This window comes from Haliotis rufescens, unplaced genomic scaffold (assembly GCF_023055435.1).
Source record: "Haliotis rufescens isolate VD_foot unplaced genomic scaffold, xgHalRufe1.0.p SCAF_10, whole genome shotgun sequence".
NCBI lineage: Eukaryota > Metazoa > Mollusca > Gastropoda > Lepetellida > Haliotidae > Haliotis > Haliotis rufescens.
In genome coordinates this window covers 5153869-5178712 of record NW_025963780.1, presented here as the reverse complement: position 1 = coordinate 5178712, position 24844 = coordinate 5153869, and the positions used below count along the sequence as shown (strand labels likewise).

General features: G+C 43.3%; 1 protein-coding gene across 1 annotated transcript; it reads left to right on the top strand.

The window, feature by feature from the left end:
- The first annotated feature begins 1631 nt into the window (after window positions 1-1631).
- On the top strand, window positions 1632-20806 carry LOC124148048 (aldo-keto reductase IolS-like). Its single transcript, XM_048386671.1, has 8 exons — window positions 1632-1821; window positions 6263-6325; window positions 8315-8500; window positions 11212-11370; window positions 12604-12782; window positions 13316-13367; window positions 14906-15067; window positions 20272-20806. The coding sequence occupies exons 1-8, from the start codon at window positions 1708-1710 to the stop codon at window positions 20365-20367; spliced, it is 1011 nt and encodes a 336-aa protein (XP_048242628.1). The 5' UTR covers window positions 1632-1707; the 3' UTR covers window positions 20368-20806.
- Window positions 20807-24844: the final 4038 nt, after the last annotated feature.

The window sequence follows — 24844 nt, the reverse complement described above, 5'->3', positions numbered from 1 at the left end:
TTAAGTTACCCCCACACAGAGGAAATTGGTGCATAGTTAGCAATAAGAGACAGTGTGATGGTGACGTCACTGTTAAAACGCAGCTACATATGTTGGCAAACTGGTCCAGGCTCTTAATCACAAGGCTGTATAAAATTATTAACTGTTTCACGCGCACTTTTTTCGCAAAAGAGAAGAGGAAGGTAGGAATTTTAAATTTGTATTGAGAACAAAAGTGATTCGGGAAGAACAGCTAGTTGATATTTTTTTATATCGAAGAAAAAGAATAACAACAAACATAACGTGGCACGCGCTGAACTCGGGACTTATCACAATATAAAATATTAATGTGAGTTGTCAAACATTTTTTTAATAAAGATAACAGATTATAAAATGTTAAAAGCGATGTTAAAAATGGCCGTCTACCAGTACTCATATTACACGCACGAGCGAGAGTAATTCTGTCCGAGGTTTATTTAAGGAGATACCGAGATGATGACGTCACTTCCTGAACGAAGCGCTATGGTGGCAATTGGGTCTAGGGTATAGATCATAACAGACAGAGAATCTCACATGAACCAGGCTTGCCGATTCTATTTATCACCCTAATATACCATTCTTTCAACCTTTTCAGTTTATAAACAATACTAACCATATCGTGAATATACTAATTGCAGCAAACCAGTGACAGGGAATAGTGGCGTCAACTGATTTTGACGTCACAATGGTCTACAAAGCATATATCACCGGGGATGGATCATTGGTTGGTTGGTTGTTTAACGCCGCACTCAGCAATATTCCAGCTATATGACGGCGGTCTGTGAAATAATCGAGTCTGGACCAGACAATCCAGTGATTAATATCAAGAGCATCGGTCCACGCAATTGGGATCGATGACATGCATCAACCAAGTCAGCGAGCCTGACCATCCGATCCCGTTAGTCGCCTTTTACGACAAGCATAGTCACCTTTTACGGCAAGTATGGGTTGCTGAAGACCTATTCTACCCCGGAATCTTCACGGGTCTTTTGGATTGGTCCTTGTTGACGACCCGTGAAGATCCGGGGATGGATCAAGTCAAGAGTTTGAGTATAAGGGAGACACAGTTCCCGAAGACAACCAGTGTTCAAATCTTCACCATGGGTCTCTGGACATTACTCTGTGGGGATCCCAAGAAATATTAAAATAGTTTTCAGAACCCCGGCCATGCTTGAAATACAAATGGGCGGTCGCGTAGCCTGGTGGTTAGAGCGTTCGCTCGTCACGCCGACGACCGGGGTTCGATTCCTGACACGGATACAATGTGTGAAGCCCATTTCTGGTGTACCCCGCCGTGATATTGCAGGAATAGTGCTAAAAGCGGCGTAAAACCATACTCACTCACTTGAAATACAAATTTAGACAAGAGCCGATAGGTTAATGTAATCACTGCGATAGTTGCCCATGTTTGCAGCCACCGGTTATCTTAACATGTTAAACAGCAAAGAAGCGTCAATGTCAAGACTCAGCCAATTATGATAGCGTATCGAAGTTATCACGCGAAGAATGAGCTTGCAACAAGCGCTGACCCCTATATCGACAAGCTCCTCACAGTGATATACCGTATACCGAGAGTTGCAACGAAGGTGTCACGCGCTGACATGGAGCTTGCTATATCGAGTACAACGGGAGGTAACTCCGACCTACGTCGTCAACAGTCGAGCGCACGGCATACCAGTATCTGCAGCTATGGCCAGAGTGAAACTTGGAGGAACCGATCTGGAAGTGTCCCCTATTTGTTTGGGGACATGGCAGTTCAACATGGGAAAGACGACGGTTAATTGGGACGGACAGAGTTTAGAGGTAAGACCACCGTTACATATCTGGCAGACTCTGCACAAAGTAAGATTTTGCCGGTCCCTCCCCTTCCTTGTATTACGGACTCATGATATCCGACGTTGTGGAGTGAAGGAGGTACAGCTCCTTAGATACTATATCCTCCAGTGTTCAGAATGTGCCCGGATCTGAGCAGAGATTGTGGAGTTTCAAGGTTCAAAATGACATTCCATTAACAGGCTCAGTGCTGGTCCTTCTGCAGAGGGGCCTAGGGATGGCTTATCTTTGAGATCTATAACGGATATCATATTACCAACAAAAAACACTGTGTAACAAAGTATAGACCCCAAAGCAGTTGTTATGCATCCCCCTCACGACTCATAACGTGTATATTATCAGTTGCAAACTATTACTTCTCATGACAATACTGGGGTCCGACAAATAGATCTATATCATAGCTACTGACCCGCTTACCTAAACAGGTTATTACACGTGTCATACTGATTTTACGAAACAAGTGTCAGAATTCTAGTATTTTCTGAGCGAAACTGTTGAAAGTCTGTTGTAAACGATTATTGATGACACAGACATTTACAAGGTCATGTTTGTGTAAGGTATTTATTTTTACATGCTTATGTAGTCCTTGCAAAACTCCCAATGGTTAACGTATCATAAGGACTAGTTGAAATTTGCCATTTTTTAAGGATTTACTATATATTATCATTAAGAGGACTAGTGGACTAAAAATGTTCGTTTCTACCGCTGCCTGACTGTATTCATTGTTGAAAATATGCAAGAAGAGGCCTTCTTGAAAACATTGTCAAAACCATCAAATGATACCCTATTCATTAACCATGGTAATATGGGCCCCGTTCTACAAAGCGATCGGAGCAAAGGTGATCCTAACTACCATACTTTAACATAGACTTACGCCAGTTGTAGGAGTAAGATTATTTTGTGGATCAGGACCAGGTCCTAAATGGAACAATATGTAAAACATCATATTCATTTGTAAATATGTTCACATGATCAATGAAGTGTAATTCCAGAAAAGTTTTGGTGAATATAATCACAGAAACATGTACGTGAGCTGTAGAGCCTCGTACGTGTGGGTCTTTGTTTCTCTGTTCAATGCTGATGGCCAGTTTAATCATGAAGTACCCATGTACCTCACGTCTTGTGCCTCCTGAGTTAATCTTCTGACCTCGTCTTCCTATCTGTGTCAGGCATTACCTGCAGTGTCAATTAGGTTGACTATCACCTCAGTTCAGCGACAAAACTCTCTGAAGCCTTGACATACATTTGATAAAGGGGTTGAATGGCCTGGGTTGGAAAGTTTTTCGTCATACTTTCCTCACAATAGAGAATATGTTGTGGAACAACACCTAGACTGACATTAAGTTCCAGAAATAAAGTTAACTTGTTTAAAATATATGTCCACAAAATAGAAAGAATAAAATCCAAATGGAACCCAGAATCTAGACTTGAGTTGGACTCCTTTTTACTTTTTTTCTTTAGGGTTTGGGAGATAGACTATACAGCACCCTATGGAGGCTTTAAAATTACAACAATATCAATGTAGCAGGTTATTGTGGTGTAAATCTCGCAAGTCACTATAACTTAAATATAAATATCATAAAATAATATACCGTATTCGGCGTAATAAGTGCCCCGCTCTAATAAGGGCCCATGGCTATATTTGCTAATATATTGGCTAGTGGACAATACCAATTAGCACCCCTTCCCATTGATCATTGTACACAACACTTATTTATTCGCGTATAATAATCACTCGTGTGTTATATGCACCCTTAATTATGGGCAATTAAATTCTGGAAAAATATATCTGTCGTATATAAACATTTCAGGCTGTCAGCATAAACCACAAAATTTATCTTTCAAATCTTTTTTTTTTTCTCACCAAAATAATATTCTAATAAGAGCCCCCTATTTCTTATTTTGAGAGGGCCCTGGGCGCTTATTACGGTACATAGTAATCTACTGCCATATTAATTCATTCTAAACCTACTATAAACGTAATCTCAAATAGAATGTCATAGATAAACCTACGTAAATATACCCTTATCTAATCCTTACTGACACAACATTACCTGTGCTGTAATATGCTCATAATTATTCACAACACACATTTCTCATGGCGAACAATATGGCAGACACAAATACTTATATATGTCGCCTTTTTTGAGAAGTGTGTCTCTGTACTGTGTAGGGCATGAGAAGTGTCTGTACTGTGTAGGGCATGAGACGTGTCTGTACTGTGTAGGGCATGAGAAGTGTCTGTACTGTGTAGGGCATGAGACGTGTGTCTCTGTACTGTGTAGGGTATGAGACGTGTCTGTACTGTGTAGGGCATGAGAAGTATGTCTGTACTGTGTAGGGCATGAGAAGTGTCTGTACTGTGTAGGGCATGAGAAGTGTCTGTACTGTGTAGGGCATGAGAAGTGTGTCTCTGTACTGTGTAGGGCATGAGAAGTATGTCTGTACTGTGTAGGGCATGAGAAGTGTCTGTACTGTGTAGGGCATGAGAAGTATGTCGGTACTGTGTAGGGCAAGAGAAGTGTCTGTACTGTGTAGGGCATGAGAAGTATGTCTGTACTGTGTAGGGCAAGAGAAGTGTCTGTACTGTGTAGGGCATGAGAAGTATGTCGGTACTGTTTAGGGCAAGAGAAGTGTCTGTACTGTGTAGGGCATGAGAAGTGTGTCTGTACTGTTTAGGGCAAGAGAAGTGTCTGTACTGTGTAGGGCAAGAGAAGTGTCGGTACTGTGTTGGGCATGAGAAGTGTGTCTCTGTACTGTGTAGGGCATGAGAAGTGTGTCTCTGTACTGTGTAGGGCATGAGAAGTGTCTGTACTGTGTAGGGCATGAGAAGTGTCTGTACTGTGTAGGGCATGAGACGTGTCTGTACTGTGTAGGTCATGAGAAGTGTGTCTCTGTACTGTGTAGGGCATGAGAAGTGTGTCTCTGTACTGTGTAGGGCATGAGAAGAATGTCTCTGTACTGTGTAGGGCATGAGAAGTGTGTCTCTGTACTGTGTAGGGCATGAGAAGTATGTCTGTACTGTGTAGGGCATGAGACGTGTCTGTACTGTGTAGGGCATGAGAAGTGTGTCTCTGTACTGTGTAGGGCATGAGAAGTATGTCTGTACTGTGTAGGGCATGAGACGTGTCTGTACTGTGAAGGGCATGAGAAGTGTGTCTCTGTACTGTGTAGGGCATGAGAAGTGTGTCTCTGTACTGTGTAGGGTATGAGAAGTGTGTCGGTACTGTGTAGGGCATGAGAAGTATGTCTGTACTGTGTAGGGCATGAGAAGTGTCTGTACTGTGTAGGGCATGAGAAGTGTCTGTACTGTGTAGGGTATGAGACGTGTGTCTGTACTGTGTAGGGCATGAGAAGTATGTCTGTACTGTGTAGGGCATGAGAAGTGTCTGTACTGTGTAGGGCATGAGAAGTGTGTCTGTGCTGTGTAGGGCAAGATAAGTGTCTGTACTGTTTAGGGCATGAGAAGTATGTCTGTACTGTGTAGGGCATGAGAAGTGTCTGTACTGTGTAGGGCATGAGACGTGTCTGTACTGTGTAGGGCAAGAGAAGTGTCTGTACTGTTTAGGGCATGAGAAGTGTCTGTACTGTGTAGGGCATGAGAAGTATGTCTGTACTGTGTAGGGCATGAGAAGTGTCTGTACTGTGTAGGGCATGAGAAGTATGTCGGTACTGTGTAGGGCATGAGAAGTGTCTGTACTGTGTAGGGCATGAGAAGTGTGTCTGTACTGTGTAGGGCATGAAAAGTATGTCTGTACTGTTTAGGGCAAGAGAAGTATGTCGGTACTGTTTAGGGCAAGAGAAGTGTCTGTACTGTGTAGGGCATGAGAAGTGTGTCTGTACTGTGTAGGGCATGAGAAGTGTCTGTACTGTGTAGGGCATGAGAAGTGTGTCTCTGTACTGTGTAGGGCATGAGAAGTGTGTCTCTGTACTGTGTAGGGCATGAGAAGTGTGTCTCTGTACTGTGTAGGGCATGAGAAGTGTGTCTCTGTACTGTGTAGGGCATGAGAAGTATGTCTGTACTGTGTAGGGCATGAGAAGTGTGTCTGTACTGTGTAGGGTATGAGACATGTGTCGATACTGTGTAGGGCATGAGAAGTGTCTGTACTGTGTAGGGCATGAGAAGTGTGTCTCTGTACTGTGTAGGGCATGAGAAGTGTGTCTGTACTGTGTAGGGCATGAGAAGTGTGTCTGTACTGTGTAGGGCATGAGAAGTGTCTGTACTGTGTAGGGCATGAGAAGTGTCTGTACTGTGTTGGGCATGAGACGTGTGTCTCTGTACTGTGTAGGGCATGGGAAGTATGTCTCTGTATTGTGGACAAATCATTAGTGAAAAATCAGTTGGTGACTGATATAAATACATTATTATGTGATAAACAACTTTATTCATCTGTGAAATTTGTGTTTTCAGACCTCAAAGGCAATTGTTGACAAGTGTTTTGAACAGGGCATCAATTTCTTTGACACGGCAGAGGTAAGTACTTTCGGGTTGTAGTAGAGTGTTTCTTGGGGCTGTAGTAAGATGTGCATCGGGGCTGTAGTAAGATGTTCTTTTGGGTGTAGTAAGCTGTGTATGAGGGCTGTAGTAAGCTGTGTATGAGGGCTGTAGTAAGATGTGCATAGGGGCTGTAGTAAGATGTTGTTGGGGGTGTAGTAAGATGTTGTTGGGGGTGTAGTAAGATGTGTATCGGGGCTGTAGTAAGATGTTGTTGGGGCTGTAGTAAGATGTGAATCAGGGCTGTAGTAAGATGTGCATCGAGGCTGTAGTAAGATGTTGTTGGGGCTGTAGTAAGATGTGTATCGGGGCTGTAGTAAGATGTGCATCGGGGATGTAGTAAGATGTTGTTGTGGGTGTAGTAAGATGTGCATCGGGGCTGTAGTAAGATGTTGGGGGTGTAGTAAGATGTGCATCGGGGCTGTAGTAAGATGTGCATCGGACCTGTAGTAAGATGTTGTTGGGGCTGTAGTAAGATGTGTATCGGGGCTGTAGTAAGATGTGCATCGGGGCTGTAGTAAGATGTTGTTGGGGCTGTAGTAAGATGTGTATCTGGGCTGTAGTAAGATGTTGTTTGGGCTGTAGTAAGATGTGCATCGGGGCTGTAGTAAGATGTTGTTGGGGGTGTAGTAAGATGTGTATCGGGGCTGTAGTAAGATGTTGTTGGGGGTGTAGTAAGATGTGTATCGGGGCTGTAGTAAGATGTTGTTGGGGCTGTAGTGAGATGTGCATCGGGGCTGATGTAAGATGTTGTTAGGGGTGTAGTAAGATGTGCATCGGGCCTGTAGTAAGATGTTGTTGGGGCTGTAGTAAGATGTGTATCGGGGCTGTAGTAAGATGTGTATCGGGGCTGTAGTAAGATGTTGTTGGGGCTGTAGTAAGATGTGTTTCTGGGCTGTAGTAAGATGTTGTTGGGGCTGTAGTAAGATGTGCATCGGGGCTGTAGTAAGATGTTGTTGGGGGTGTAGTAAGATGTGCATCGGGGCTGTAGTAAGATGTTGTTGGGGGTGTTGTAAGATGTGTATCGGGGCTGTAGTAAGATGTGCATCGGGGCTGTAGTAAGATGTTGTTGGGGCTGTAGTAAGATGTGCATCGGGGCTGTAGTAAGATGTTGTTGGGGCTGTAGTAAGATGTGCATCGGGGATGTAGTAAGATGTTGTTGGGGCTGTAGTAAGATGTGTATCTGGGCTGTAGTAAGATGTTGTTGGGGCTGTAGTAAGATGTTGTTGGGGGTGTAGTAAGATGTGCATCGGGGCTGTAGTAAGATGTTATTGGGGCTGTAGTAAGATGTGCATCGGGCCTGTAGTAAGATGTGTATTGGGGTTGTAGTCAAATGTGTATGGGGGATGTATTATTATTTGTTTTGGGGCTGTAGTATGAAATGTATGGGGCTGTTGTACCGTATGTAGGGAGATTGTTGTAAGATGTTTATATTGATTCTCTAATAAGGTATGTATTGGGGCTGTAGCATGACGTGTATTAGGGCTGTAGTAAGGTTTGTATTTTATCAACCATAAAAATTGGGTATGAAGATTCTTTTAAATGCAAATTACTGTAGAATATCTGCATATAATTTAATTGTCACAAATAGGCAGGTCTTACTTTCTGTGGAACATTGAAATAAAAAAGGGAAATTATTTTACCAGATGTTGTTGGCCCATATATGTTTGCATCCACAGCAGATTTGTCTGTCGTCATAATTGTTATCTGCTTTCAAGATTACGATGCCTCTGTTGAACTTGTCCCGCATGTCCCCACTGATCTATGCATGTTGTATGAATCAGCTAAAATAGATGTCTAGTCAAGGTCAGCGACTCGGCTGAATGTGTATGTATCACTGTCCCCTGTTACACAGATTGCTGCACATGCTTTGAATATCTGGTCAAGACTTGATTATTTACAGACTGCCACAATGTAGCTGGAATATTATTGCTAAATAAACAACATTCTCTCACTCACTCACTTCAGGGCTATGCTGGTTCAGAGGAGGCTCTGGGAGCGTGTCTGGAGGGGAGGCGCCGAGATGCTGTCATAGCAACCAAGTATGGGTTTAGGGAAGGCCCTGGCACCCCACCATACTCAGCAGAGGACATCCAAAACTCCATCGACAAAGCCCTGAAGAAGATGAAGACCGACTATATTGATCTTATACAGGTGTGTGCATCCTTCACCACATAGGTGTGCTATGTTCACTGTCAGGGCTAATAAAAAAATCTCTTAAACCCAAATTGTCCTGTAGGGCAAGTAGATGTTATTTTGTACTCGTCCTGCAATATATTCACTTGCCCTGTTTAATTTTATAGAGTTTTATGTTCTCAGTTATTATTACCATTTTCTGTAATTAACCTTTGAGTTAATATGAACATTTTGTTTTTGTTTTTTAGTCATACTGTTTTTAAAGAAAATAAATTCAGTTTTGGGCCTGTTTGGTAATCAAATCATGTTTTTTTCTCATCAACCCAGTCATTCTCGATTTAAAAAACCCCAGTCATAACCCTCACAAAATCATTCACTTTTGCTTTGATATTTGAGAATCAGTAACGAGTTGCTTACAACAAAAATAAATATAATTGCATCCCTTTAAAAAATAGTTTCAAGACCTGCTACGCCAACACACTTTTTTGTTTAGTTTTTGAACAGACAGACGCCAAGTATGCCTTCTAGTTATGATATAAGCGACATGTATTTCATTATTATTACTACAAGTGTTTGAGAAATGAAAACATATTTTAGGATTGAAATTTACCTGCATATTTTATTAAAAATGGTGAGGGATGAATTGATACGAGTGAAATAAGTCTACTTGCCCCGTTAGTTGTCAGTGAATTGTGACACCCCTGATCTATGACTTGTTCTACTTAAGTTAAATTTGCACCTGTGAAAAATCATTTGAGAAATCTATTAATAGACTGAAATAAGTTGCACCATACAACCAATCTCAGTAAAATCAGATCTAAGTTCTTGCTTCTGCTAAACGAAGGTCTAAGGACATTCCATTACGGGTCACACAACCTTTTGCGACCTTTGACCGACCACTGAAACGAATAACAAGAAGTCAATATCAGCCAATGAGAAAGCAGCTTTCTCGAGCCTTACGGCACTCGCTTCAACCTGGTGACTTCCATTTCAGACGACGCTTAAAAAATATATTGACACAGTTCTCGATGAAAATTTTGAAAAGTGAACAAACAAACATTCTGGAATGTCTAATATATGGTTGCGATTGTATGGCAGTGCTTCCCACGTACTGTGCAACGCCACCTCCGTTCAAATGTTTATCAATAATTTTGATGGAATCAGTCATACGGGCCGTAACTGTCATTCGGAATACCCCGTTTTAACGTTTCAAGGTTGCATGATTATAAAACACATTCCGACTGTCACTTTCATGATCTGGTAAGCGACTCTTTGATTGGTCAGATGAAAGGTCGTTCTGACGTGACCTGTAATGGGATGTCCTCAGATCTTTGTTTAGCGACAACGAGAACTAAGATCTGATTTCAATGAGATTGCCCATACAACATTAGTATTTGTTAAGAACCTTATCAAACTTTCCCTCTGATGCTGAAAGTTGGTTCATGATAATCCCCTTCAGTTTCATCTAACCCTTGGTATTCTATCAGTTTGTGATCCTAATATCCCCCTAGAAAACAGTCCTAAGCAGTACTTCTACAGTCGAACCCATTGAACAGAGTTGTCCTTAGCTGTGTATATACAGTCGAACCCATTGGACAGAGTTGTCCTTAGCCGTGCATCTACAGTCAAACCCAATGGTCAGATTTGTCCTTAGCCGTGCATCTACAGTCGAACCACTGGACAGAGTTGTCCTGAGATGTACATCTACTGTCGAACCCATTGGACAGAGTTGTCCTTAGCTGTGCATCTACAGTCAGACCCATTGGACAGAGTTGTCCTTAGCCGTGCATCTACAGTCGAACCCATTGGACAGAGTTGTCCTTAGCCGTGCATCTACAGTCGAACCACTGGACAGAGTTGTCCTGAGATGTACATCTACTGTCGAACCCATTGGACAGAGTTGTCCTTAGCTGTGCATCTACAGTCAGACCCATTGGACAGAGTTGTCCTTAGCCGTGCATCTACAGTCGAACCCATTGGACAGAGTTGTCCTTAGCCGTGCATCTACAGTCGAACCCATTGGACAGAGTTGTCCTTAGCCGTGCATCTACAGTCGAACCCATTGGACAGAGTTATCCTTAGCCGTGCATCTACAGTCGAACCCATTGGACAGAGTTATCCTTAGCCGTGCATCTACAGTCGAACACATTGGACAGAGTTATCCTTAGCCGTGCATCTACAGTCCGACCCATTGGACAGAGTTGTCCTTAGCCGTGCATCTACAGTCGAGCCGAGGCAAGGGCGTAAACTGACTAGAAAAGTTCAGTTCTTCCCGAGGCCAGGGGCGTAAATTGACTAGAAAAGTCCAGTTCTTCCTGAGGCAAGGGCGTAAACTGACTAGAAAAGTCCAGTTCTTCGCAAGGCAAGTGCATAAACTGACTAGAAAGTCCAGTTCTTCCCGAGGCAAGGGTGTAAACTGACTAGAAAAGTCCAATTTCCAAACTTGCCAAACTAGGCTGGAATTTCTGGGCTCAATTGTAGCGCAACTAGTGGCTATTTCGAGTTCTGGGACTTCTGTGTCCCTCCTATTGACCAATCAGAAAACACCTCTCATATCTCTCGCATTTGCGGTTTTGTGTCATTACATCACTTTTACCAAAAAAAACTAAAATTTTGTTTGTTCTGGGTTAGCTTTTGTGGGAATGAAGCTGTAAAAATGTTACCATGGTTATTCTCAACTTTTTGAGATGCATACTGTCATTATTTAATGAACTCTTTTTCTCTGCCAGATTCATTTTCCAGCATTTATCAAGGATTACGATGAGACTGTCACAGAACTCAACAGGCAGATTTCCCTGGGACGACTGAAGTACTACGCTGTTTCAAATTTTGGTCCGAAAAACTTGAAACAATTCATTGCTGCCGGAGGAAGGCCGATATCAAACCAGGTATGTGTTATATTCAAGTTGACTGCTGTGAACTGGTGTCATGTTTGTCTTGATGGTGGTATCAATAATGATATATGCTTTCTATAAGGGAATTCTTATGGAGCTAGAAACCATTATTGCCCTGGTCTGTGGATCAGTGTGCACTTGATTTTCATTCTCAGCTCCATGGGGAGTATACAGCCCAAACTGTCCATCAGAGACAAAATCACTCACCTATAAAGGAGAAGCTACATATAACACATATTCATGTAAGGATTGACTGCATATTTTTATAAAAATCTCAGTCAATCCTTATCATTATATTCCACTATAAGAACTTATGTTCTCAATAAGCGAAAAATTTTGATTTTGATTTTGATGCAGTTTCCTACGCAAGTTTCATCAGCCCCAGATGGACTAATGACATTAAAGCCATCATAATGGCGACACGTTTACCTTGTTTAGTTTCAATTAATAAACACTCACAGTGGTACATGGACATATATACAAGAAAGTCATTTGAATAACCATGATAACAGATGCATTTGCATGAGTAGGAGAGTATACATTAGATTTCTTTAAGTATACAGGGGTTTCGTCTGCTGACATTTCTTAACACTGAGGGGGCGGTCGGGTAGCCTCGTGGTTAAAACATTCGTTCACCAAAGACCCGGGTTCGATTCCCGTCATGGGTACGATGTATGAAGCCCATTTCTGGTGCCCCCCACTGTGATATTGCTGGAAAGTGCTAAAAGCGGCGTAAAACCATACTCACACACTCTCATCACTGAGACTTTAGGAGTACAAAATAGTTGCTGTAGTTTATGGTGGTAAGGCTTGACATCATAATACTTTGTAACAAACGCTAGTAAGCAAAGAGGGTTTATTGAATCCTCTGTCAGTGCTAAGGCCCGTGAAGATCCGGGGTAGAATAGGTCTTCAGCAACCCATGCTTGCCTTAAAATGTGACTATGCTTGTCGTAAAAGGCGACTAACAGGATCGGGTGGTCAGGCTCGCTGACTTGGTTGATGCAGGTCATCGATCCCAATTGCATGGATCGATGCTCATGATATTAATCACTGGATTGTCTGGTCCAGACTCGATTATTTACAGACCGCCGTCATAGCTGGAATATTGCTGAGTGCGGCGTTAAACAACCAACCAACCACTCACACGCTCTCGTTAGTCCGGACACGACCCGGGTTAGAAGAGGTCTTAAACAACAAACCAACCAACCCTGAATGTTATTACAGATGGGGTACAACCTACTGTGGCGGTCGGCGGAGTACGACGTCCTGCCGGTGTGCAAGGAGAACAATATGAGTGTCCTGGCCTACTCACCTCTACAACAGGGGCTGCTGACTGGCAAGTATGCCACCCTCGACGATGTCCCCGAGGGAAGGAGGAGAGGAAAACTCTTCTCTCGTGACAGGTCAGTTAGAGTTATCTGCCCCTGGGCCTTCATGTTGCAAGTATTCCGGTCCAATCGGTTTATTCTGTCAGGACAGACTTTTCTGTTTCTTGATTTGTGATTTTTTTGTGTGTTGAAAGTCCTAGTCAGTAGGTGGATAAAACAATGATATATAAAAAAACAATTCAGGTTTCGAAACCTGCTTGGAAGCCGATATTTGCATAAATTTGTTAAAACTTCTCAAATTTGTATTGAAAAACTTCCCAATTCATGTAATGTAAATTGTTTGTTTCGTTTTGAGATGTAAACAAGATGGAGTATCAACATGAAATGGAATTCAATTGTGACATGTATATTTTGGTCACATGTTACTGTAGGTCTCCTAGCCTTTGGGTATATGTTGATTGCTTCCTTTAATTTCTGGCACTCTGCCTACAGCATCATTGATACATAACCTCTTACTTCACATTGCTGTTAACTAAAAGCAGCAAGATTGCTGATGTGACATTACAAAGTATGCATTCATCTGCTGATGTCCATCCTCACTGTTTCAGCACCCAGTTGAGTCGACATGGTCAAGATGGCGCCGAGAAGGAGGTGTTTGAGGTACAGTAAATGTAGCCATGCTCTCACTTTAGGCAGGGGGGCACGGGTGGCCCAGTCGTCTAAGGCGCCGCGATTCCCTGTGCAGTGTTGCATCCCTTGGGCATGCCAGAAACCTATAATTGTGGGTTCGAATCTCGGTTCGCCCCGATTATGTTTCTAGGTTTGTCAGCACCATACCCGTGCTCGAGGGTTTCACCGAAGTGGTAAATGTCTGAGACCTGCATCACTTCGGGCTTTCCTCCCACATTAAGCTGACACGCCATGATATAACTGGAATACTGTTAAAAGCGGCGTTAAACCCAACTCACTCACTCACTCACTTTAGGCAGCTGACTCTGTCATTGGGGATTCCAGGTTTGAATATGTCAGGAATCTTGACTTGGTTACTTGGTTTACAAAATAACGAACAAATAAAAGTGCTTGTGTGAGAGGCTGGTACTTTTAGGAGCAGTTCGATAGTTTTGTTTCTAAAATCCTTAACTCTGTGAAGATCGGGGTAAGAATTGGTCTTCAGCAACCCATGCTTGTCGTAAGAGCCGACTAACGGGATTGGGTGACAGGCTCACTGACTTGGTAGATGCATCTCATCGTATCACAGTTGTGAAGATGGATGTTGATGTCAGTCACTGGATTGTCTGGTCTAAATGTCAGGTACAGTCAAGTCCCATTAATTCAACATTGTTGGTTGCATATGATTATGTTGGATTAACGAGTATGTCAACTAAAAGAAATTAGGTAGTATCAACGTTTATGATATAAAATCGGACAACTACACAATTCAAAAAGGAAAAAGGAAATATTTATATTGTTATGTTAGATTGTTAGCGGAATATGTTTTCTTATCATGCAACCTCTAAAGTCTAACACAAAACTACTGTTACGAACTGTATGACTGATTCAAAATACATTAAAAGCATAGTCTGGAATGGAAATCGGCAATTTCAAACTAGTGCTGCAATGTATAAGAAAGCTGCTTTCTCATATTGATTTCCTGTTAGTAATTTCATTGGTCGGTCAAAGTTCGCGAAAGGTCGTTCTGACGTGACCTGTAATGGGATGTCCTCAGCGGTTGCGAGAACTTGTATCCGATTTTAATGAGATTGAAGTAATCTAGGCATGTGAATAATCCTGTATTGTTTATTCAAAGCAGTAATTGGTTATTTTTTAGCAAGTTTATCTCTGCAGCCGTTGAAATATGCAGCTACTCGCCGGCTCGTCTCGGATCAAAACACGGGCTGTGTACTCGCGGGCAGATGACCAGGGAGTACGCTGATCACTGTGTCAGATTTACGAGACTGTTTATAAAGTGATTTCAGCAAATAAGGTGTGTCGGAGTTGGAGTGCGAGACTGTCAGATTAACAAGTCTAAATGGCACTGATTTAATTGGTTCCCACCATTAGTGTCGGATAAAGCCAATTGTCAGATTAACAAGTGTCGGATTAACGAGACTTGACTGTATGAGTATCGCTCTAGGCAATTGGGATACCATGAACCCCTATGACTGAGATTTCTACAGCAGTGCTTTGTCTGACTCCAGGCCCTCCAGCGGATCCGGGGTGTGTGTGACAAGGCCAGTGTACCAATGGCGAAGGCAGCGCTGTCGTGGCTGTTGCAGCAGGAGAACGTCCCCGTCGCCATCGTAGGAGCAAGCACCCCACAGCAGATAGTGGAGAACAGCAACATCGTCAAGCTGTCCGATGTAAGTTTTGCACGCACATGTATACACAATAGGGACCGCCTCCGTGGTCTAGTGGTAGAGCGTCCCCCCGGTGAACCGAAGGTCCGGGGATCGATCCCTGGCCGTGTCATACCAAAAGACGTTAAAAGATGGTACCCTGTCTGGCGCTCGGCCTCACCTTGACTCACCTCACCTCACCTCACCCCGGGGGGACCTGTGGTGTTAGGCCCCAGCAGTCTACTGCCCCCGTGGGGACCCGTGGTGTTAGGCCCCAGCAGTCTACTGCCCCCGTGGGAACCTGTGGTTTTAGGCCCCAGCAGTCTACTGCCCCCGGGGGAACCTGTGGTGTTAGGCCCCAGCAGTCTACTGCCCCCGTGGGAACCTGTGGTTTTAGGCCCCAGCAGTCTACTGCCCCCGGGGGAACCTGTGGTGTTAGGCCCCAGCAGTCTACTGCCCCCGGGGGAACCTGTGGTGTTAGGCCCCAGCAGTCTACTGCCCCCGGGGGAACCTGTGGTGTTAGGCCCCAGCAGTCTACTGCCCCCGGGGGAACCTGTGGTGTTAGGCCCCAGCAGTCTACTGCCCCCGTGGGAACCTGTGGTGTTAGGCCCCAGCAGTCTACTGCCCCCGGGGGAACCTGTGGTGTTAGGCCCCAGCAGTCTACTGCCCCCGGGGGAACCTGTGGTGTTAGGCCCCAGCAGTCTACTGCCCCCGGGGGAACCTGTGGTGTTAGGCCCCAGCAGTCTACTGCCCCCGTGGGAACCTGTGGTGTTAGGCCCCAGCAGTCTACTGCCCCCGGGGGAACCTGTGGTTTTAGGCCCCAGCAGTCTACTGCCCCCGTGGGAACCTGTGGTGTTAGGCCCCAGCAGTCTACTGCCCCCGGGGGAACCTGTGGTTTTAGGCCCCAGCAGTCTACTGCTCCCTTGGGAACGTGTGGCAGTATAGGCCCCAGCAGTCTACTGCCCCCATGGGAACCTGTGGCAGAATAGGCCCCAGCAGTCTACTGCCTCAGGGGGATACTGGGTTAGAATAGGTCCCCAGAAACTAGGGCAGGAACGAGTCCAAATTACTATCTGGGTACCTGACCCCCTATTACCCGCCCCTACCCTGAGTACTTGCTGTCGGACTCAAGAGTTGGGTTCAAAATGTCCGACCGGGAATTGTTTAAACGGAGCCCTGGCCAAAAGTATTCAGATACACACATGAAACAATCTGGTCCTGCCTACACTGAAGTCTACTGCCCCCCAGAGGGACCTGTTGCAGAATAGGCCCCAGCAGTCTACTGCCCCCGTGAGGACCTGTGGCAGAATAGGCCCCAACAGTCTACTGCCCCCGTGGGGACCCGTGGTTTTAGGCCCCAGCAGTCTACTGCCCCCGTGGGAACCTGTGGCAGAATAGGCCCCAGCAGTCTACTGCCCCAATGGGAACCTGTGGCAGAATAGGCCCCAGCAGTCTACTGCCCCAATGGGAACCTGTGGCAGAATAGGCCCCAGCAGTCTACTGCCCCCGGGGGAACCTGTGGTTTTAGGCCCCAACAGTCTACTGCCCCCATGGGAACCTGTGGCAGAATAGGCCCCAGCAGTCTACTGCCCCCGGGGGAACCTGTGGCAGAATAGGGCCCAGCAGTCTACTACCCCTGTGGGAACCTGTGGCAGAATAGGCCCCAGCAGTCTACTGCCCCCGGGGGGACCTGTGGTGTTAGGCCCCAGCAGTCTACTACCCCCGGGGGAACCTGTGGCAGAATAGGCCCCAGCAGTCTACTGCCCCAATGGGAACCTGTGGCAGAATAGGCCCCAGCAGTCTACTGCCCCCGGGGGAACCTGTGGTTTCAGGCCCCAGCAGTCTACTGCCCCCATGGGAACCTGTGGCAGAATAGGCCCCAGCAGTCTACTGCCCCAGGGGGATACTGGGTTAGAATAGGTCCCCAGAAACTAGGGCAGGAACGAGTCCAAATTACTATCTGGGTACCTGACCCCCTATTACCCACCCCTACCCTGAGTACTTGTTGTCGGACTCACGAGTTGGGTTCAAAATGTCCGACCGGGAATTGTTTAAACGGAGCCCTGGCCAAAAGTATTCAGATACACACATGAAACAATCTGGTCCTGCCTACACTGAAGTTGACTGAAGCTTTACCTTATCATAAAAGTGTTTGTTATGATTTCATTGGTCAACTTCCTCTACTTAACCAATCAGCAATAGTTTTGAACGAGTTTTGGAACATCAATGCCCATCAACATTTAACAAGCACTTACTGGTCATGCAAGAGCGACACGTTTTTTACATACAATTCATTGGCTGATAATTTTTATGCTATGCAATCGAATGTCAGAATTCCCATCAATATCACCGCCTCCGTGGTCTAGTGGTAGAGCGTCCGCCCGGAGAGCAGAAGGTCCGGGATTCGTTCCCCGGCCGCGTCATACCAAAAGACGTTAAAAGATGGTACTTGTTGTTACAATGTCTGGCGCTCGGCATTAAGGGGCTAAAACAAGGACTGGTCGGCTCGGAGTCAGTGTACTGTGTCTGAGTGGGGTATTCATGTTAAACTGCGGCATGGTATCTCAGTGAGCTAGCACTATAAATCGACATCAGTCCGGACTAGTACAAGCAGCCACACAAACACATACACGTACATGCACGTCGCTATATAAGTGCAATAGTCTTGGACGCGACGTTAAACCCCATTTCACCTCACCTCACCTCCATCAATATCAGCGCAAACTGTCAAAAGGTGTGAAAGAACTTATTGAAAATGAAAGTTTCATCGACAAAATTTGAACCTCCAGTGAAGCAACACAAATCCAGTGTATGGAAACACATGTTTTCCCGTATACTATTGGGAAGGGAAATTAAGAAAATCGGTTGGGAAAAAACTATGTGTACAACATGCAGGACATTTCTAGCTTATTCGGGACACTCGACAAACATAAACACGTATCACCCTACTTTACCACTGACAGCCACGACTTCATACGTCAGTGTGTAGAGAATGACGAGGCCAGGGACCCCAGAGCCGGTCGAATGATCCTGGGTCGTTTACAACTTTGCCTGTCAATTCGGAATGTAAAGTCAAGTTTTGATTGAAAAGTAACATTTTTGTCTTGAATTATGAGACCAGATAGTCAGAAAGTTTCAAACCTTTTAAATAGTGTTCGTACTCTAGGAAATATATAATTTTTTTCAAAAGTGCCACAAATGACTCAAAAAGACGTCCTAGCCATATATAGAAAAGCGCCATATTCCAAGTCCCTGTTGTCCCCAAAACCCCAAATGCATTCTCTTTGTACATTTCTATTGTGTTTACTGCACGAAATGTAATGCCACACATCCTTTGAATATTGTAGTAACCGCAACTTTGCATTTTGTAAGATATAACTGTAGATATAATTATTTAAGTATGCCTTTCCGCAATGACTGAAAAAAAGTACTATTCCATGAATATTAGCTTTCGCAGTGATGTGGCCGTAAAATAAGTTGTTTCAATCAGACGGGGTTTATTATGATTTGACAACCTCTGATTGACCCGTCTGAATCAAGTAATTTCCAAATTTATGGTAGAATTAATATTGTATTATTAACAAAGTATAACGAAACATATTGTATCATGACAAAGAATCACGATACATATTGTATTATGACAAAGTTTCACGATACATATTGTATTATGACAAAGTATCAGGATACATATTGTATTATGACAAAGTATCAGGATACATATTGCATTATGAACAAAGTATCAGGATACATATTGTATTATGAACAAAGTATCACGATACATATTGTATTATGACAAAGTATCAGGATACATATTGTATTGTAACAAAGTATCACGATACATATTGTATTATGACAAAGTATCAGGATACATATTGTATTATGACAAAGTATCACGATACATATTGTATTATGACAAAGTATCAGGATACATATTGTATTGTAACAAAGTATCACGATACATATCGCATTATGAACAAAGTATCACGATACATATTGTATTATGAACAAAGTATCACGATACATATTGTATTATGACAAAGTATCAGGATACATATTGTATTGTAACAAAGTATCAGGATACATATTGTATTATGACAAAGTATCAGGATACATATTGTATTGTAACAAAGTATCACGATACATATTGTATTATGAACAAAGTATCAGGATACATATTGTATTATGACAAAGTATCAGGATACATATTGTATTATGACAAAGTATCACGATACATATTGTATTATGACAAAGTATCACAAAACATATTGTATTATGACAAAGTATCACGATACATATTGTATTGTGACAAAGTATCACGATACATATTGTATTATGACAAAGTATCAGGATACAAATTGTATTATGACAAGGTATCAGGATACATATTGTATTATGACAAAGTATCAGGATACATATTGTATTATGACAAAGTATCACGATACATATTGTATTATGACAAAGTATCAGGATACATATTGTATTATGACAAAGTATCAGGATACATATTGTATTATGACAAAGTATCACGATACATATTGTATTATGACAAAGTATCACGATACATATTGTATTATGACAAAGAATCACGATACATATTGTATTATGAACAAAGTATCACGATACATATTTCATTATGAACAAAGTATCACGATACATATTGTATTATGACAAAGTATCAGGATACATATTGTATTATGACAAAGTATCAGGATACATATTGTATTATGACAAAGTATCAGGATACATATTGTATTATGACAAAGTATCAGGATACATATTGCATTATGACAAAGTATCACGATACATATTGTATTATGACAAAGTATCAGGATACATATTGTATTATGACAAAGTATCAGGATACATATTGTATTATGACAAAGTATCACGATATATATTGTATTATGACAAAGTATCACGATACATATTTCATTATGAACAAAGTATCACGATACGTATTGTATCGGGACAATCGTAGCGGGACTTATGCTAAATTCCACGCCACTGACAGACATCACAGCGTATAGACATACATACAACAGGGGACAATGAAAATATACACCCACAGAAGACATAAAGGGAGCAGAATATGAACACAGCTAGTGTGGAAAACTTATATTAGGCAATACAAATGCGAGCCCCTATGTGTGATGTGATGGTGCGTCGCTGTGTCCACACATTTCCCACAGGCCTGACGACAAGTGATGTATTCCTGTCTCATCTTTCAGGATGTAGTGAAGCAGTTGGCTGACGCCACGGAGGAGCTCAAGGCCAAGGTCGGACGGACGCTGGATGCCTGGGTTCACCCTGACAGATGTGAATAGATGTGAATAGATGTGAATAGATGTGAATAAGACACCTGTCACTGGTGGATAGGATGCATTCCTCACAATGAACTCTTGTTTTATTAAACCAAATCATACACTTCTGTAAAACCACATTTTTAAACAAGAAGTAATTCATTGCTAGACCACTACTCAGAGAAGATTTAAATGTTTCAAATGTTAATGATTTAAAGATTTCAATAAGACCTGTGAAGTTTAATTCAGAGAATTGTCATTTGAGTGCTTGAATGCAGTTGCCTATTGCTCAAACATTCTTCATGATTGATTTATATTAAAACGTATCCGAACAGTCACATCACTCAAAAGCAAATGGGGCGTAGGGGTAGCCTTGTGGTTAAAGTGTTCGCTCGTCGCGCTGAAGACCCGGGTTCGATTCCCAACATGCGTACAATGTGTGAAGCCCATTTCTGGTGTCCCCTGCAGTGATGTTGCAGGAATATTGCTAAAAGTGGCGTAAATCCAAACTCACTCACTCACTCACTCACTCACTCACTCACTCAAAAGCAAAATGATTTTACATTCTCACTGGTTTGATTTCCTGGTAAACACAAAATGTTGGTGGGACATTTTTATTAAATTTGTTTCGACACAGTTCAAACTGGTCCTTTCTCCTAATAATTCCCTCACAAAGACTAACTTCAAAACTGATGAAATGGCTGCATCATACATTATGTCGTTGTGTTATAGGGAAACTCTGCTGTCATACCAAGTGTCATGTCAAGTTAGAGCTGTGTCTTGTGTGTGTTTTATTGTCATTGTTGCCAGATATTTTACCAGTCACTTAAGTCCACATTGAGTCAGTGCCAGTGTGTATGCGGCACTGATTTGACAATATAGAGGACAAGTATTTTTATTATTCTTTCTGGTATACTAGTGAATTATGTGCCAAGGGTAGTTTTGAAGCTTGCCTTGCAAAGCCTGCCTTGCAAAGCCTGCCTTGGATTATTTACTTGACCCGTCCCTACCCATCCCCAAACACGCCCTCTAACCATTAACCCCACTCCACTCCAACGCCTGTCTCCCCCCACCCAAACAGTTTCTCTAAGCAACCACCTACCCCTACTCCACCCCAATTCCTGTCTTTCTAATCTAAGCACCCTCTAACCACCCAACCCAATCCCTGTCTCCCTCTACCCAACCACCTACCCCTACTCCACCTAACCCACCCCAATCCCTGTCTCCCTCTACCCACACTGTCTCTACCCAATCACCTACCCCTACCCCACCCCAATCCCTGTCTCCCTCTACCCACACTGTCTCTACCCAATCACCTACCCCTACCCCTACCCCACCCCAATCCCTGTCTCCCTCTACCCACACTGTCTCTACCCAATCACCTACCCCTACCCCACCCCAATCCCTGTCTCCCTCTACCCACACTGTCTCTACCCAATCACCTACCCCTACCCCACCCCAATCCCTGTCTCCCTCTACCCACACTGTCTCTACCCAATCACCTACCCCTACCCCTACCCCTACCCCATCCCAATTCCTGTCTCCTCCCCCCCCCCCCAGCACTGTCTCTAACCAACCACCTACCCCTACCCCTCTCCAAAGCCTGTCTCCTCCAACCCAAACACTGTCTCTAACAACCCTTCAATGTATAGTCCAGACCACAGTGCCTCATGCCTTATGTCAAATCGTCTCAATGTGGCATATGAATATGATCTCTTCAGCTTGCCTCTGGGACCATAGCTACAGACAAATTACTGGTCCCAGACTAGTTTGAACAGTGCAACTAAGTGTTCACACATTTATTACACAAATATCATGAATATTGCACCAATTTCTGTGCTTTATTTCTGGTAATGATAAGCACCATAAAGAGACTGACATCGAATATTTGCACTAGCCAACCACACACCTTCATTTACAGATTGTGTGTATTGACCTCAGAACCACATGGTTCCTCATTTTCACCTAGCTGTATATTTCAAGATAACAGCATTTACTTTATTCATATTGTATTGCAAAATACAGCTTACAAAAACATTTGTGTTTCTTTACAAAATGACATACGCATATTGAACTACAGAAACCGAAATGTTCGGTAGCCATTCCATGGCAACAGTTCTTTGACTACCCATTCCACTGCTTCCGTTTTCACGCAAGATTACCAAGTCCTTGCAATCAGCAGGAAGAACTTATAGAGTTCCTATTCTGTATTTCTAAAAGATGCATGAGAGGTCAACATATTTGACAATAAAAATGGAGAGGTCCTTAACTTTCTTCCAGGGGTATATTTCTCATGTTTTTTATAATTATACGTTTGTGGATGTGCACATGGGAAATCCAGTGGGACTACTTACTCTTTTTTATAGCTAAAATGGATAGAATTATCATTAAACCGCCCGCACGTTATCAGAAATGAGCGGGCCACTGTAACTTGATAATGCCCTCATATTGCTTGACGTCATAGGGTAGAGAAAGTGACGTCACGTAGTATAGTGACGTCATCTGGTTTGTTCTATGACGTTTCCATACTTGTAGAAGTGGATCAGTGACATTCGTGTTGATTGCAGTAATTGTTTCAAAACCGATATTGTTGTTTCTTTTTATTTGATAACAAATTCCATCCATTTTAGCTATAATAACGGTAACGCTCTTTTTCAGGGCATTATCATTTGCAGAAGCCCTTGGTCTTTTCAACTGCCCTCCTTCGTCGGGCAGTTAATGGAAGACCTCGGGCTTCTGCAAATGATAATGCCCTAAAAAATAGCGTTACCCTTATAATATTTGAAGATGTGTGTGATTTAATGTTGTTGTTGTTGTTGTTGGACCCAATAGTTATTGATGTGTAAAGGGAGCTTTCTGTGCAATCACAAATTAGCCCTGGACATGTTTGTAAGGTGCTGTGTAGCTTACAGGAGATATTGTTTTAGGATGCAAAATGTTCACAGGTTATAGGGTAAGCATTATTGATGTACAGATGAATGCTTGGGTATATTTTGAATATATGGGAACACATGGATATCTAACAAACTGATGTTTGTACTTGGGAGTGTTTGAACATTTGATACCTTCATATCAATCACGCTTTTTGTAGGACCGACTGTCAGAATGTTGTTGTAAGAAGGGAATAAATATCACTTGGAATCACTGGATTTGATGTTTTGTTGTTTTGTGGAATTGATAAAACACAGCTGCTAGTGTTCTTCAACTCTGTGGTGCAGTGGGAAGAGCATCTGCCGGCACCGTAGGGTCGGTGGTTCACTCCCCTGGCTGCGTCATACCCAAACACATTAAAACTTTCTCTTTGTGGGTTTGAATCCCGGACGGACTCAACCTAAAAAGTACGAGAATCTTTACTTTACTAAGAAAGTGGTGGGGCGGTCGGGTAGCCAAGTGGTTAAAGCGTTCACTCGTCACGCTGAAGACCTGGGTTCGATTCCCGACATGGGTACAATGTGTGAAGCCCATTTCTGGTGTCCCCTGCCGTGATATTGCTGGAATATTGCTAAAAGCGGTGCAAAATCATACTCACTCACTAAGAAAGTGGTATCTCAAATATAACACTTGTTATATCACTTTGTGTTACTCTGCCTTGTGCTCAGCATTAAGGGGATAAAACAAGGGTTGGTCAATTCAAGAGTCGGTATACTGTGTCTTGAGTTGGGTTTCCAACTGCAGCACCTATCTCAGTGGACTAACTTTTAAGACTGTCATAAATCCAGTCTAGTTAGTTCATGCAGGTCCAGGGATGGCCCAGTTGTCTTTGGCGATGCACGCTGTGCAGAGTTGTGTCCCTTGGGCACGTCAGAAACATGATTGTAGGTTCGAATCCGGTTCGCCCCGATTATGTTTCTAGGTTTGTCAGCACCATACCCGTGCTGGTGGGTTTTACCGAAGTGGTAAACGTCTGAGACATGCATCACTTTGTGTTTTCCTCCCACATTAAGCTGGCACGCAGTGATGTAACTGGAATACTGTTAAAAGCAGTGTTAAACCCAACTTACACATTTATATATAATTACATGTGTATCACACCAGACCAGACTGCCTAGTGGTAGAGCGACCGCCCTGAGAGCGGAAGGTCGGGGGTTCAAATCTCGTCCGCGTCATACCAAAATGCGTTAAACGATGGTATTTGATGTTACCCTGCCTGGCACTGGGCATTAAGGGGCTAAAAACAAGGACTGGTCGGCTCGGAGTCAGCATGCTATGTTTGAGTGGGATATTGACATGTTAAACTGCAGCATGGTATCTCAGTGGGCTAGCACGATTAACTTGACATTAGTCCGGACTAGTACAAGCAGTCACATACACACACGCACATACACACACACACAAACACACACACACACACACACACACACACACACACACACACACACACACACGTGCATGCACGTCATGTATAAGTGCAATAACCTTCGACGCGACGTTAAGCCCCATTTCACCTCACCTGTATCACACCAGATAAGGAGTCGCTGGTGGCTCAGAAAGCTAGTTGTGA

What these genes read in the sequence shown, in the direction of transcription:
- LOC124148048 (XM_048386671.1), top strand. Translation starts at nt 1,708, where the DNA reads ATGGCCAGAGTGAAACTTGGAGGAACCGATCTGGAAGTGTCCCCTATT. An exon ending in ATTTCTTTGACACGGCAGAG is followed by an intron (nt 6,326 to 8,314) that starts GTAAGTACTTTC and finishes CACTCACTTCAG; the next exon opens with GGCTATGCTGGTTCAGAGGA. An exon ending in ACTATATTGATCTTATACAG is followed by an intron (nt 8,501 to 11,211) that starts GTGTGTGCATCC and finishes TTTCTCTGCCAG; the next exon opens with ATTCATTTTCCAGCATTTAT.